The 16,365-nt window shown below is 48.0% G+C and overlaps 1 protein-coding gene across 14 annotated transcripts in view; it reads left to right on the top strand.

Moving 5' to 3' along the window:
• Nucleotides 1-16,365, top strand: part of Ralgps1 (Ral GEF with PH domain and SH3 binding motif 1) — a 223,701-nt gene that overhangs the window by 19,590 nt on the left and 187,746 nt on the right. For 13 of the 14 annotated variants that reach the window (XM_057755023.1, XM_057755020.1, XM_057755019.1 and 10 more), the window contains 2 exons: nucleotides 11,545-11,655; nucleotides 15,151-15,258. In XM_057755023.1, coding sequence (XP_057611006.1) covers nucleotides 11,599-11,655; nucleotides 15,151-15,258 — 165 coding nt within the window. In that variant the 5' untranslated portion in view covers nucleotides 11,545-11,598. Of the gene's footprint in view, nucleotides 1-10,069; nucleotides 10,168-11,544; nucleotides 11,656-15,150; nucleotides 15,259-16,365 lie in introns of those variants that run through there. The other variant, XM_057755017.1, reaches the window with a different exon arrangement.

The following is a 16,365-nucleotide window of genomic DNA, read 5'->3' as shown; positions in this document are numbered from 1 at the left end:
CCTGTGTCTTGCTCAAAGTCTCTCGCACAGGAGCACCTTGATGTCACTGTACTGACACTAGCATGGGCTCCCGACTTCTACCCCTGTGGCCATGGCCTTGAAGGGAGGAAAGAATGTGGAAGAGGCAGAGTAGATTACTGAAGTAGTGTCAAGATTCTGTTTGATTAGGAACAGCCACCAAAGTGTTAAAGGCCATGCTGGGACAGCATTTTCCAGGTTCTTCTAACAGCTTCATCCCTTGTCAGTTTTGCTCCCGAGGAGCAGAGGTAAAGCTGTGTGGCCAGCTGTGCTGTGGAGAATTGACGCAGCTCTTAAGCAGGTTTCCTAAAACGCACCCGCCTGTGTGGAGTTGCTTTGCCAAGGAGGTTGCTGGAAAGAGCTCTTGGTTTATAGTGAGGGGCAGGAAGGAAAGTGGACTTCAGCTGAGGATTTCTTAGAAGCCACACAGCAAGCAAGTGACATAGTGTGTTTAGCCCTGGTCAGCCTGGCTCTGAACATGGTTCCTCCATGCTGTTTGCTGCTGAGTCTCATTAGCATTTTGGGAGGTGCTGTAGCTGCCCATTTGCTTACATGCTGGAAGGGACTGCCCAGCCTTGCCAACCTAGGGCATTTGGGCTCATGTACATCCCTAGTAAGGTCACAGGCTGGCAACTTACCCATGTGGGCCCACCTGAACACGTGCTACGGATACTGTTGTGAGCAAGGAGAAAACACTCTGACCCAGCTGTGAGCAGAGTTGGCATATTGTGGGGCCTTGGCAGAGAGGCCTGGCTCTTTCCCCTCAATGCCACCCTCATCTATTCCTGCTGTGGTGCCTTACTTGAAAGGTCACTTCTTCCTTTTGAACCCCTCCTTCAATGTCTCTACTGTGTGTCCTTTTCCAGGCTAACACTGCATCCAGATTTCTCTATAGCACTCATAAATATGTCATGAACTGTGTGTCTTCTTCCTCACTGTATTGAGTCACAGCCTGGCCATATCCTTGGCCCACCCATCTAGGATATCCAGAAGAGGGTCACTATGGCACCACCCAAAGCCCTATTCTAACAGCTTTAGTTATCCACAACTCTGTTCTGAGAAAACTCAATGTCCCCACATCTGACTGAGGCCCATCGGGCAACAGAGTGGAGCTTGGCTCAGACACAGGAGCAATGGGATGCTTAGAGACAGGAGGGGCCATATGGGGGCAATGTGCTCCATCCTTTATCTCAGTCCTCCATTTAAACATGTTTATCAATACAATCTCAAAAGAAGCAGCAAATGACAGAAATGGCGTATTACCTACCTAGAGTGCTCCTTGATTCTAAATTTTCGTAATAAAAATGGACTTCCTGTTTTAATTGAAAAAATAGCAAACAGTCAAACCCAGTAAACCAGATAAACAAAGACCATGGCTGCAAGGCCCCACGCAGGGTATGAAACAGGCTAATCACATTCCCTTTCAGCCACGGCCATCCCCGGCTCTCTACTTCTCTATGTGATAGCATTAACTCAAGAGTTTCAGCCACTGCCACATAGGGGAAACCTAGCCCATGTGCCAAGCGCAGGCCTGAATTATTATATACAAAACAGCTTTCATCCCCAGCAAACACAGCTGAGCCTTTAGCCCTCTTTCTGTAACAGAAAGAACTTTGCTCCATGTTTCCCTTGCCTGTGGTGAAACATCCTTTTCCTCACTCCCTCATCCCTCATTTCAAATCCTTAAGTTTTGCAGAGTGTGCTACAAGCTTTCTCTTGAGCCTGTTATTATCTCCTGTGTAGTAGGTCTCTGGTGCTTTAAGAAACTCGTAACAATTTAACAGTTTCCAGCTCAGAGCTACACTAGGCGGTGCTGCAGACTGAGCTACAGGCACTCTTCCCTTTCTCAGGCACATTCTGCCCCACCATTGGCTTCAGGTACCAAAAGTCCTGGTGTCCCTCTCCCTTGATAAAGTGGCTTTCTTCTGGAAGGACAGCTTGGCAAATGTTGGCTGTGTGTGACAGGTATGGCCTCTTCCTTGCACTCTGCAGTTACAGCACCCAGGAAAGCAAAACCCTCTTCTTTTTTTCCCACTAAGAAGAAACTCTCCTCTTCTTGGGATTTAGGGATCTAGGCACTGGCCTTAGTGTGTGCACAGTCACTCCACCACTCTGAAGAACCAAGCTGTGCTGTTGTGTAGTGTGGTCACATTTTCTCCTATTGATCTTCTGTTGTGCCACTCCTGTTCGAGACACCCATGCAGCTCACACAATAATTCACCATTTCCATCTCTTTCCATTACAGCCTTGGGTGTTGAGGTATTTCTTCCTCAGATTTTCCATTATTTTCAGTTCTTTCACAGACTTAATATTTTAACCCCTAAAGCTGCACTGTTCAGTTGCAGACAGCTTTCAGCATCTTCTATAAAGTTTCTGTGTGTTCTGTCCATTCATTCTGCAAGCAAGTCACTGCTCCAAGGGAGGCTTTCTTAGGAAGCATCTTGAGTAGCCTGGTGGCTCCCACAGTCTGTGTACGTTTTGGAAGTCTGCATGAATGGTGAAGCCATTGCCAAGGGTTAGGGCGGGGAGAGTTGGTTGAGGAGGCAATTCTAGCACAGGACATGTCCTGCAGGGTCTGTGATTCTCAGTGGATTGGTACCTCAGTCTGCTCCCTTCCTTGGACCCCATGGTCTTCAGTGGCCATAGCTGTTGAAGCTCCCCGGGAGGATCCTTCCCTGCCAGCACCTTGTGCTAGCTCTTGCTAGTGGGCAGGATGCAAGGATGGCACAATCTTCAGCCGGACTATTGCTGCGGAACAGCTGCCGGAATTCCCTGGCTGGGTACATCTGTCTGCTGGAAGCCTGTGGGGAAGGGTTTACTGGCTAGAGAGCCCAGGCTCCTCCTCCAGCATCCATCTGGCTTCACTGAGCTTACTGTGAGCTGTCATTCTTTCCTGATCCCAGGTATCACCTCCAAGCTGAGCTGGGCATTGGTGACTTTATGAGCACTGACTCTTCCCAGAGTTTTGGTATTCTCCACCTTATAGCTGGAGAACCAAGATCTGGGGTATGGTGGGGGTTTAACTTTAGTTTTGCACTGATAGTGCCCCTTCTGTCTGTTTTAGACTGAGTAGTAGTTCATCCACTGTCCAGGGCACACAGCACCTGGGCTGGGGCGAAGGCTGGGACCGTCCTGGTCAGGCCACCACCTGTACTTTCCACAAAGGTGATTTTGGTGAAGGAACTTGATGCACAGAAGGTACTGCCACCCTGCCCTCTTGGTGGCCGATCATCACTATTGTTTGATTCTCACCATGGCTGCATGAGAATGCAGTCTGAGCCCACTTTAAAGAGGGAAATTGGAGTCCAGAGGTCGCAGAATTCTTAGCAACAGACCCAGAATTCAAACCTAGGATTGCTGGGTTCTTGAGCCTTGTCACCTAATGGTATGGAGATAGGATAACTTTTGGGACAGAGCTCATGGCTGACTCAGAAGGGAGGGGCAGCTCTCAACAGAGGCACACACAGAGGGGATAGCTATTCAGTGTGACCAGTCTATTTCTGTTCCCCAGGATGTGTCTCAGTCACTGTTGGGCTATTCAGAAGGCACTGTGGCACCATTTCAATCAGTAAAGTTTGAAGCTCATGAGCCACCGAGGATGGGGACAAAGGTGTGCACCTAAGTTCTTGGGTCTTACTCCAGGTAGTCCTACTGACCCAGCCCCACATTCTGTGTCCTGAGGCCTGGCACTCCTTCAGGGGTCCACCATACTTACTGCTAATGGCCTAAGTTCTGGATCGTGCTGCTCAGCCCTCTTGTTCCTCCACTTCTGTCTTATGATAACAACCAAATATTGTCAGTTGCAATGAATTAATTTGTAATAAGAAATAAATCATTATACACCTATTATTTAAAAATCAAGCCAGCTAAATAAATTCTACCCTGACTCTGACACCCTAGTCCCTTGCCGTTGCCGCCTAGAGGCAAACATGGTTTCATACAATTGTGCACCTTGGTGAATCTAACCTCCTTGACACTGTTGGGATATCACTGTTCATTTAATCAGCTGGCCACCAGGTGGCGCCAAATTGCCACACAGAGCCCCAGTCTCCTTGCCTGGAGTCTCTTTAATCCTGTGAGCCACCCTTGAAGTGTGCAACTACTTCTCTCTGCTAGGTGTTGAGGGCTCCAGTGTTTTCTATACCTATTTAAAAATAGACAGCTGGTTCACAGGCCTCTTCCTGCTGCTCGTCTGTTCGTGGCCTCTTCTCAGCTGTGGCTTCCTGACAGGTCAGTGCTCTTATCACACTTTTCTCCCTGAGAACTTCCAAGCTACTTTTAATTATTATTCCGGATAAAATTTTTGGATCAGTTGTTTAGTTCTAAAAGGAATCCTCTTTGGATTTAGAGTGAAGTTGCATTTGTCTTATTTGTAGATTAATTGGGAAGAATTGTTGGCTTTTTGGTATTGTCTTCAGGAGAGTGAAAAGTCTTTAAATTTTTTTTAAGGTTTATTTTATTTTATGCGTATGAGTGTTTTGCCTGCATGAATGTGTATATGTGTACCGTGTGCATGCACTGTTCACAGAGGCCAGAAGAGGACATCAGATCCTTTGGAACTAAGTTACAGATGGTTGTCGGCCACCATGTGGATGCTGAGAGTGGAACCTGGGTCTTCTGCAAGAGCAACAAGTGTCACTGAGCCATTCCAGCCCCTAGAACTCTTTTTTAAAAAGTATATTTATCATATTGTATGAGTGTGTGTATATGTATGAGTGTGTATGAGTGTGTGTGTATATATATATGTGTGTATATGAATGTGTGTATACGTATGTGTATATGTGCTATATGAGTGTGTATGTGAGTGTGTGTATATGTGTGAAGATCAAAGGATAGTTACAGAGTCTCCTTATACTGTGTGTCTCCGAGACCAAACTCAGGTTGTCAGGTTTGGTGGCGCTTTACCCCTGGGTCATCCTTAAAAAGCCTTTTGCTAAGAGTTTATAATTTTCTTCAGATGATTTCTGTACATACTGTTAACAGGCCTGTCCGGGTCTTTTGTTTTGTGCTGCTGTATTTCTAAGCTGACTGTTGGTGGTGGCTGATGAGAACACGAGCCTCATTGTGAGCCAGTCTAGCACCAGGCACCCCAGTTCAGGGCTCTCTGATTAAAGAGGCTCCTACCTAGGCTTTGTGTGTAGGAAAATGCACCCCTTTACTGTATGCCTTGTAGGTTCGGGATCTGCACTGACAAGGGGTTACTTGTATGGAGGCAGAGATGCCATGGGCGGTGACTGCTTGGGGGCATTTGGGTGGCTTGGGTATGAGGAGGAGACTTGGCTACATAGATACCTAGGTAGAGAGATGCATAGAGGCATCTCTGTACTTGATGAGCAGAGACTGTGGTCCTTCTCCTTCAGGTGACATCATTGGCCTAGTCCCAAGGCAGATGTTCTTTGAATCACTAAGATCAAGTGCAGGATTGAGTGAGAGCCTTATAGAGTTGGAGAAGGACCAGAACGTTGGATTCTAGATACCATGTCCTCAATGCAGAAGGGAGCCTTCTTCATGGGCTTCCCAGGGCTTATGGGTGTCTGGGGTATTTCGGCCTGACTTCACTCATCTCACTCTCGCTCCTGTTCCTAAAGCTCTCTTAATGCCTCCGAGCATCCTGAGGCCTCCCCTGCCTCTTGGCCATAGCAGGTCTGACTCATGGTGGCCTTGGTTCAAGAGAGCCCATGCTTGTGACCCCCCCCCCTTCTCTGTTTCTCTCTGTCTGTCTGTCTCTTTGAGACAGGATTTCTCTGGTATCCCTGGCTGTCCTGGAACTTACTCTTAGACCTGGCTTTGAACTCAGAGATCTAGGCTAGCCTTGAACTCAGAGGTCTGCCTGCCTCTGTCTCCTGAGTGCTCCAGGTGAAGGAGTATAAGTAGAGCAGCCTCAGGCCCCTCCCCTTGGTCTTCCACACAGCTTCTGTGCCTAAGCCAGCACAGAGCCTATTTGCAGTGCAGTGACTGAGACAGCACATCCCAATTCACCCCTGCATGTGGCTCTTCCACCCTCTTTGGGATCCATTTTTGTACTTATTTGCAACATTTGGAAGAAATCACACTCTTGTAGTTGGGCATGCCTGGGTGTGTGCGTTTTCTTTGAAACATCCTCCACTGGCTTAGGAAAAACTGATTATTCTGCCTTCTCCATGGTGTCTGGTGTCTCCTGTTCATCTCAAGCCATCCTGTGGTTTCCTGAGTCTCAAATGTTGAGGAGCGTTCTGAGTGCCTGGGAGGAGCCCAGGCTGCATCTGGGCTTTTCCTTTCCCTCTCCAGGATCCCACACACACAAGGCCAGACTCTTGTCATGAGCGGAGAAAGACATGGGGCTGTTCTGTGGTTCTGATAACAGCTGCCGTGCGCTCTTAAGGAATTACATCATGAGAACTGCTCTTGCTCTTGCACTGTTTTGGTTTCCAGGGAGGGTTAGCAGCAGGAGCATGTTTATGTGTGCACTAGGAGAGAGGGGTGGGGGAGAGCTGAGAGGAAGAGGGAGGGTCGGAAGAATGGGATTTATGTAAGGCTAAAAAGCTGGTGCCACCTTCCCAGTGGGATAGAGAGTGCAGCCATGAAAAGACGTATCTACATGGAATAGTTTAATCCATCTCCCTGAATCACTGTTTTCATATCTGTAAAATGGTGTCTTAGTGATTCCATTGCTGTGAAAAGACACCATGACCACAGCAACTCTTATAAAGGAAAACATTTAATTGGGGCTGGCTTACAGTTCAGAGGCTTAGTCCACTGTCACCATGGCAGGAAGCGTGGTGGCACAGAGGCAGACATGGTGCTGGAGATGTAGCTGAGACCTCAACATCTAGATCTGAAGGCAGCAGGAACAGAGAGTGGCACCGGGCTCTTGCACTTGGCTTGAGCATCTGAAACCTCAAAGTCCACCCCTGGTGTCACAGTTCTTCCAACAAGGCCACACCTACTCTAACAAAACCTCACCTCCTAATAGTGTCACTCCCTAGGAACCTATGGGAACCATTTTCATTCAAATCACTACTAATGTATTTTACAGAATGCACATGAATCCTGTCTGTAGAGTCAGGGACAAAGCCTGTGTTAACTGATTGTGAGAGGCTCTGAGGGCCAGGCTGTACCTGAGCTCCTTGAAGTCTAGGGCTGCCTGGAGTCCTCTGCACAGAACAAAGGTTGATGAACACTTCACCTCTGACCAGATGAGGGAAAATCAGAGGCAGACACTCCTGCCGTGGCCACACAGGCTCCTTCCTGTCTTGCTCTCTGGGTTTCCCCAGTACCTGTGAGAATCAAAGGACACAGATCTGAGGGAGCGAGAAGGACTCTCTGTAGCTGTGCTGCAGACACCTGGCGTCCCATGTTTCCTGTTGTGCTCTCATGTGCTGACTTCATGTCAGCACTGTGGCTCTTGTCGACCCTGTTAGTGCAGTGCACTCCTTACACCATTCTTCATGCTGTAGGGAAGCTAGTCCTGCCCTGCTCCTTCAGAGTCAGTACGTGCCGGGGCTGCTGCTCTTCAGGAGGACCCGAGTTCAGCTCCCAGCCGCCATCTTTGTTGGCTTATGGCGGCCAGTAACTCTAGCACTAGGGCATTCAGAGCTCTGAGGGAGTATACACAGGGCATGCACACACACAAACATGCACATGCACACATGTACACACACACACTAAATAGAAATGTGCTACTGAAATCTTTGAATTACATGATGTGTCCAAAATCCTTGAATTACAAGGATTCTCAGTGTCTTCAGGGAAACCTGTATACACACGCATACACATACATGTACTGCTTCCTGCACTCCTCCCTGTAGCCTACAATAACCTTCTGTTGTACCCTAGCCCATCTGTCCACTGTTTCCTTTTGATACAGGAGCTGTTCTCAGAAGCCTCAGGACCCACCCTGAATGAGCGGGGCTTGCTCATAGCCTGATGGGATACTTCGTCCTGTTTGGTCCTGCCATTTTCACATAGGCACACCTCTTGTCCATCAGCGAGGCTGTCTCTGTCATGGAGACATACAGGAGACAGATTAGAAACAAGTGCTTGGACTTTCTTTCCAGCTCTACCTTCCACGGAAAACACGATGGGCTACATAGCAAGTGGCAAGATGTCCTCATCAGGTAGACTGAGGTCAGTCAAAGGGAAGGACAGGTCCAGCCTACTAGATGGGATAGCTCTGCAATTTGATCACTAAGCTTGTTTTCCTGGAACCCACTCCTGGCAGCCTCCTTCCCAGTAGTGGAAGCCTATGGTCTCACAGGTCACCTAGCCATTTTTAAATGAATGTTTAAAGGTAATTGTTTGCTTGCTTAGGAAAAGGGAATAGGGACCTGCAAATAGAAACTCATAGAAGGGGTAAAGTTAATGCTATAGTAATAGCGCTGACCATGAGCTGACCTGGCCGCAAGTTTTGCATGACTTTCTTTCTTCCTTCCTTTCTTTCTTTCTTTCTTTCTTTCTTTCTTTCTTTCTTTCTTTCTTTCTTCTTCTCCTCCTCTTCCTCTTCCTCCTCCTCCTCCCCCTCTTCTTCTTCTTTTTTTTTTTTGTTTTTTTCAGACAGGTCTTCTCTGTGTAACAGTCCTAGCTCAACTGGAACTAGCTCTTGTAGACCAGGCTGACCTCAAACTCACGGAGATCTGTCTGTCTCTGCCTCCCAAGTGCTGGGATTAAAGGTGTGCACCACCACCACCTGACCTTGCATGATTTTCTTATGCTCTTGTGGGAGGCAGTATCAGGGATGTATATGTCCAGGCCTGTTCAGGATTTGAATTCATAGGGCCTCAGTTTCCCAGGATCCTGAGTAGTTCCTACCTTCCAAATGTAAGTGGTCTGTATCTCCTGGGGCTCTTGTGGTAAGGGCATGAGTGAAGCATGTAATGTTTAACCAGTGCCTCCCCAGGTTGGATGCTGCCCCACTGGTGTGTCCTGCCAAATGGGGCTGGAGAAGAGTGTGGGGCTGGCAGCATGTCCCTCTAACATTTATATGTATGCGTGTGTGTATGCACATGCATGTGTGCACACATTCATGCCGTGTCATGCATGTGGCGGTCAGAGGACCACTTGAAGGGAATCACTTTTTCCTTTTACAATGTGGGTCCCAGGGATTGAACTCAGGTCCTTAGACTTGTTAGCACATGCCTTTACCCACTGAGCCATCTCCCCGGCTATGGCATCATCCTTTGGAAGAAGTAGGGAGTCACCAGAACAACTTTAGAGAGCCTCTGGTTTGGGCTGTACTCAGAAAATTGGTGTCCAGGCCTGGCTCCCCTGGGAAAACCCACAGAGTGCCAGGCACATACGGATAGGAGCAAATCCTGCCTCAGTCTTGAACTTGGAGTGGACTGGCTGGACTGATTTGGGGCAGTCTAAGAGGCCTTACCCCAAATTACTATGGCTGAGCTCTTGAGCTGGGTTTATCTTTCTTTCATCTCTTTTAGGACCCTCTTCTGGAGCTCCTGTGCCCTTCACAGGGGTTCTGATGGAGGGTTTTCCTTGGTTCTGGGTCCCATCTACATTTCCTTTCTCAGCTTATCATGCTGTTTGCTCCATTACTGCAAAGGGAATGGCAGGCAGGCCAGGTAAGGTCCTGTTGTGAAGCTGAGGGTACTTCCTCTCATGTATTGTGTGGCAGTTTTACAGCCCCAGGTCCCTCATTTCTGGACTGTACTTGTCATCACCCAGATTTAGAACATTCTCCTCCCCTCAAAAGTACTCTGTGTCTGTGTGCAGGCTTCTCCTGCCATTGGCACTTTATTCCTATAAATTTACCATTTCTGGGAATTTCCTAAAATGGAATCACACTGTACATTCTTTTCCTTCTGACTTCTTCCACTGGCATGACATTTTGAGGTTTGATCATGCTGTGCTTGTGCTAGCATCTCGTTTCTTTTCTTAGCTGAGGAGTAGCATGCTGTGTGGCTAGGTTACACTGCCTTGGTGTTCACTGGGTGATGGACTCTGACCTGGCTCCAGCTCTTGCCGTTAGGAGTGGTGCTGTGACAGGCATCCTCTGTGTGTCTGTGGGATGTGCTCATCCTTTGCAGCAGATGCTGGGATCAGATCACTGGGTTGTCCTAACTAGTCAAGAAGCTGCCAGGTTATGTTCTGAGGCGGTTGTATCACCAACAATGCATGAAGGCTTCACCCCAGCTCCCAGTCACTTGATATAGACTGGTTTGTTTTTTGTTTTTTGTTTGTTTGTTTTTTTTCTGATTCTGGCTATCTTATTGGGTATGAAATAGTGTCTTTGTGGTTTTGGTTTGTGTTACCTTAGGGGCTTTCCCCTTACTAACTCTGTGTGTGTGTGTGTGTGTGTGTGTGTGTGTGTGTGTATGTACCCATGAAGGCCCATGGTATTGGATCTGGTTTGTGTTTCCCTAGGGGCTTTCCCCTTATTAGTTGTGGTGTGTGAGTGTGTGTGTGTGTGTGCATGCGTGTGTGCGTGCACCCACAGAGGCCCATGATATCGGATCCTTGGAACTAGAATTACGGCAGTTGTGAACCACCTGATGGGTGCTAGTCCTCTGACAGAGCTCTGAACCTCCGAGCATCTTTCCAGCCCTTCAGGATGGCTTTTTCTCATCTGCCACAGATTCACCATGTCCTGAGTCAAGTCCCCCCCAGACCTCTTCCACCTCTCTGTCTCTTCCCTGATGACAGCTGCGCCATCTTTCAGTGCCTTGCTGTAAACAGCTTGGTCTAGTCTGGCTGCTCTCACTGGCCATGCAGGAGTTTCTATGGGTTCTGTTGTTGCTGTCTCCCTGCCCGTCTCCCCTTTGCCACCTCGGCTCAGAGCCCTCTATTCCCTGGCAACTGCAGTTAGCTTCCATCTCTCCACTCTCTGCTGAGAAGCTGCTGGTGGCTTTTGGTGTTCTGGGAGGTGACAGATGCTCTCTGGAGCCTGTGCACATGAGCAGTCCAGGCAGAATAGCCAGACCTGACATTCAAGGACATCTTAGGTGACACTGCTACTGGATAAAGTAAGCAAATGCACCTCTATGTGCCTCAGTTTCCCTTCACAGAAAATGGGCAAGACTTAAAGGCCTCTCGTGGGATAGTGGAAGGGGAAGATAAGGTAGAGGAGTCCAGCACATGGCTCTTAGTGAATACTTTGTGGTATCGGTTGTGATGGTACAGCATGGTGTCCAGTTTCTTCATCAGCCTTCATCTTTGTAATACATCTTCTAGGGCCTGTGGGGGCCAGGTACATCCTGGGATGGGTGTATAGGTGGGACCTAGTGATCTGCTGCAAGGGGTGGGATGACTGGGGAGGAATGTGGGTTCATTGCTGCCACAAGAGTCAGGGAGCAGAATTCATACAGCTGTTGGACATTGGCAATTAATCTAGCATTATCTAGGTGTATGAGCTCAGTAATGGCACAGGCTCACCATGTTCCATGGAGGGAAACAGGTACCCAGGTTCTTTGGGCCAGCCTGAGCTTGAAGGATACCAGCTCACACCTTTCTTTTCAGGTCTCTGGGTGATCTTTTGGAGGCTGGTGTGGTTCTGTGGATTCAAAGTAGGTTTTTATGGGTTCCTTTGCCTTGCAGGCAGGTTATGTCACCAGCAGAGGTGGCACCGAAGCTCCCTGAGGCCTGGAGACTATGTACAAGAGGAATGGTCTGATGGCTAGCGTGTTAGTCACCTCCGCCACTCCACAGGTATGTAGGCTATGGGAGGATACCAGGAGAGAGGGCCATACATGGGGCCCTGGCCATGAATACAGGTCTTCTTAGGGCCTGCCACTCCAGGCAGGAGGTTTGGGAGCCTATCAGCCGTGTGGATGGTGATGTTTTCTGAAGTTGTTCTCTTCAAAGAAAAACAAATACCTCTCCAGTCCAGCCATGGCAAGTGTCACATTCCATTTTGGTGGCAAGAAGGGATCAGACTTTTCCCAGGAAAAACTGTTGTTGATTATAAATAAGCCCATGTGTTCCAAAATGAGGTCAGACAGAAGCCAGTCCAACTGGCCACGGAACTTATTTACCTTGCTTCTTAGGAACCGGCTGTAAGGACTGGTGGTCTGCGTGGCTTGGGCAGGGACTCTGCATGAGGTCTGGGATTTGCTTTCCAAGCTCAATAATGCTACAGACACACAGAAGGAGGAATGTCATCTGAGGCTAGTGCCTCTGTGTCTGGGTGTAGTGCTGGATCCTCAGAGATGCTGGTAAAACAGGGTTGGGTCTGAGCATCCCACAAGGAGTTTTTAAATTTGACCTCAGATTAACTAACCAAAGGTCATAGGAATTAGTTTCTTATCAGTCTTTTAAAAAATTTTTTTGATTTTATTTTTAGTCTTAAAACCACATTTATAGATGGCTTTAAAAACATTTTTAAAATTTTCTTTTTAAATTATATGTTTATGTTCATATGAGTACAGTGCTCATGGAGGCCAAAAGAGGGCATCAGATCCCCCTGGAGCTGGAGTTACTGGCGATGGTGAGTCTCCTGGTGTGGGTGCTGGGAACTGAACTCAGGCCCTGCTCTCTGGAAGAGCAGTCTGTACACTTAACCACTGAACCATCTCTCCAGTCTCATCGATGCCTTTTAAAATTTCCTAGAGACCAGACTAGTTTCATAAAATGCTGAGTCATCCTTGTTGCTACTGTCACCATTGCCGGCAAATAGTTTGGGAGACCTTTTGATTCAATAAGTACCCTTACCTGAGGGCTTGGGGTGTTGCAGCAATGTGCTAAGGCCTTACATCCAAGCAACAGACAGACTCTGGTAACTAGAGGAACCAGACTTCTGTTTGTATCTGTAACTTACACTCCTTCTCAAGTAAAATAGTCTCTGGCCTGTGTATGTATGTATGCACGTATACACAGATGTGTATACTCACAGCTACCCTGTGCATGTTCGGCCCTCTGTGCAGGGGACCCACCAACCATGCATCAGAAATGTTTAACAAAAACTTACTCCTTCACCAAGTATGTGCAAACTGTTGGTTCATTTTTCTCTGAACAGCATCGGTGACTCTTTGCACAGCATTTATTTTGTAATAGACATTAGCCATCCAGAGAGGACTCAGAATATGTGGGACAACACATATAATTCTATGCTAGGCGATTTTATGCAGTGCAGATTTTGATATTGCTCGGGGCCTCCGTGTATGTGACTGTAAGTACCAAAGTGTGTTTGGAATGAGTGCATACACGAAACTTGAAGTACTTAGCCACGTGGTGACAGAATGACACACATCCATACACACCCAGCTCTCTATCTTTGGTATGCACCCCTTTGTCAACTTGTAGTTGAGGAACCCAAAGCACAAAGAGGAGAAAAAACTGGTTCCCACTTCTGGGCAGGTGGCTGACTCAAACCTAGTCTCCCAGACTTTTGATTTGGTGTCTTTAACATACTGCCCTGTCAACCTGGCGAGGCCGTGTCTTGAAGTACATGGAGAGTGCAGATTTAGTTCTTTGCAATTCCAGGCGCACTGGGGCCAATCCTATTTCTTTTCAGCTTTACTCAGATCAGATTATCTTTGGGGGACAATGTCTTCCACTTGAAGAACTTTTAAAATGACGCTTGTCACACATCCCAGCCCCTGAGCCAGCATGTTCTGGGGAGGGAGGAAGTTGTGGTGGTAGGTTCTGAAAGCGGGGTGGTTTGGGTTTGTTTGGTAACTGGTGTTGCTACTCTGGAATATGGTATTTAATAATACGGTTTTGTACCTAATGAGACCCAGCAAAATGATGTCAGTGCCTGAGACCAGGTGGCAGCTGATGTGAGGCTGCATTCTATGCGGGCCTGTGTGCCTGCAGAGCCAGCATAGTCTCTTACCTTCTGAGACCACGTGGAGTTTCAGTGTGGGAGCCTCACTTATAGACACCTCAGGCCCAGGCATTGAGGTGGGCCGCTTGCATTTCTGCTCCACTCTCTGACCTCACACTGTCATAATTATTAGCTTTCTTTCGTGACCTATAAAAACACCCTAGTTTCCAATAAGACTGCAACATTTCCCCAGATAGAAAGTGAAATAAAAAGAAATTAGCAAAAGTAGATCTCTTCACCCCCTACTCTAAGATGGAGGAATGGACAGAAACCACAGAGTCCTCCATGAGTAGAGATGGATAAAACCACTTATGGACAGGCACAGGTTTGGGTGGTGAGCCTGATGGAGTGTCCAAGTAGAGCGTGATGAAATGCAGTCATATTAAAGAAAAGGTGTGTCCAACATTTTGGTACCTTCAGAGGGGTGGGCTTTATGAACTCCATCCAATTTGGGTTTCTGCTTGTTTCCCTGTGGGAGGCCCCTGTCCATACACGCAGGACTCAGTGACCCTTACGTGAGGAATTCTCCCCAACAGTCTCTGAAGCTCAGCAGTTAGCTTTCAGCTCACAAGCCAGCTCTGTGTGTGTGTTATACCTCCAGAGCCAGCTTCATCATTTTTGTTACAGTGACCTGCACTAACCAGCCAGACAGAGAAAAGGTGACCTGAGAGAGAGCTCCGAAGTTAAGAGTACTGGCTGCTGTTGCAGAGTTTGATTCCCAGTACCACAACCTGTGACTCCAGCTCCAGGAGATCCAGTGTCCTTTTGTGGCTTCTTTGGGTACCTTGTGCACACATGGCACACATGCATATGCATAAATGAAACAAATCTTTAAAAATGAAAAAACAAAGTCAACAAAATGGATGCTTTCCTCAGGTCCCTGAGTCTGGAGGCCGTTGTGAGGGAGAGTTAGGCTAGAGTTCTTCTCTCTCTTTTGGGTGCTGGGGACAGAACTGGGCCTTGAGCATGCTTGGTGAGTGTTCTGTACTGAGCTACACTGCAGCTCTGGTGTTGGACTCTCCCCTGTCGTTACAATGCTGGCCAGAAGCTGTTAGGGGTAGTGGTCCAAGGTCATTTTGGGGGTTCAGATAGCAAGCTTCACATTCCGGCTTTCAGCTTTATGGGAAAGGAACCGTGGAGAAACACTGTCAACTCTGCTTGTTGACCTGTAAAATGGGAACACTGGCAGGTACATGTAGAGAACCGTGAGGACTGAGATGGTGTGGGAAGTGCTCTAGAGCTTAGCGTGGAGCAACGTGATAGCAGCAGGCACCTTTCATCCCGGGAGCCTGTCACTGTCTCCGTACTGGGGAGGTTTTGGGTGGCAGCAACCTCATGCCAGACCAGTTAGGTGGTATTTGTCTTTGCCTTCTCCACAGGGCAGCAGCAGTTCAGACTCTCTGGAGGGCCAGAGCTGCGACTATGCCAGCAAGAGCTATGATGCTGTCGTCTTTGACGTTCTGAAAGTGACTCCCGAGGAGTTTGCTGTAAGTGACATGGGACAGATGTGGATGGTGGTGCTGTTACAGGGTGCTGGAGGGAGTCACGACTCTGGGTTTCTGCTCAGGTCGGGAATACCACATACATTCACAGTAGGAGAGCAAGTGATGGAAAAGAATGCTTTGGGTTTACAATAGGCTGCCTTGGGTGGGACCCACAGTGCGTCTGCACAGTAAGAGAGGGAGCAGAGCTCAGCGCAGTTTACAAAGCACACACAGTACACAAACAGGCACATTTGGCAAAGGGTTGGGCCTGCTGCTGACACATATCACAAAGCCAGCCATGTTGCTCGCTACACTTTCGGCTGCAGACACCATGCATTTGTGATTCCGTTTTTCTCCTTTTTGTTTGCTTCCACCTTCTGCATGTTTATGTACCATCTCCTAGAGCAATGGGCAATATTATTTTTCTTCAGCCTCGGTGGGGCAGAGCTGGCCTGTCATTTGCCATGATGTTTTCCTCTCTTGGGGTTTTGTTAGGGAGGGGAATGTTGGCTCTGGGGTGACTTCAAGCCTCACTCTGAGCACTGTCCAGGGCCGTGTTTCTCTGCAGAGCTATGACTAGTCCCTGACATTCTCTCTTTCTCTCCTCCCTCCTCCTTCCCCTTCCCATTCTTTCTTCTTCTTCCTGGTCCCCATGGTACAGAGGCTCTATGCCAACTACAGGTGGATCATTACTATTTTTATGGCTCTGACTGCCAGCCAGCAGCTTCTCCTTGTAGAGTATGTATTCCCATTCTGAGAATTCGAGGTTTCTCAAATATTAGTCATGGCCTGTTTGTAGCTCTCTGTGGCTCATTGTGGCCTTCTGTGGTTCTTGTCATGGCCTCCCTTGTCTCTTGTCATGACTCTTGTGGCACTGGTTGTGGCTCCTGTGGCTATGGTCATACATAGTTCTCATGATTCTGGTCATGGGTTCCTGTGGCTCTGGGTTATAGCTTCCATGGCTCTTGTCTTGACTGTGGTCATGACCTCCCATGGCTGTGTTTATTATTCTTGTGTCCTGGTCATGACTTAAGTGGCTGTAGTTGGGGACTTTTGTGGCTGTGGTATGTGGCCTCCTATGTCTCCCATAGTTTCGTTGTGGCTTTAGGA

Source organism: Chionomys nivalis, chromosome 22 (genome assembly GCF_950005125.1).
Source record: "Chionomys nivalis chromosome 22, mChiNiv1.1, whole genome shotgun sequence".
In the NCBI taxonomy this organism is placed as follows: Eukaryota; Metazoa; Chordata; class Mammalia; order Rodentia; family Cricetidae; genus Chionomys; species Chionomys nivalis.
This window is presented reverse-complemented; position numbering and strand designations above follow the sequence as displayed.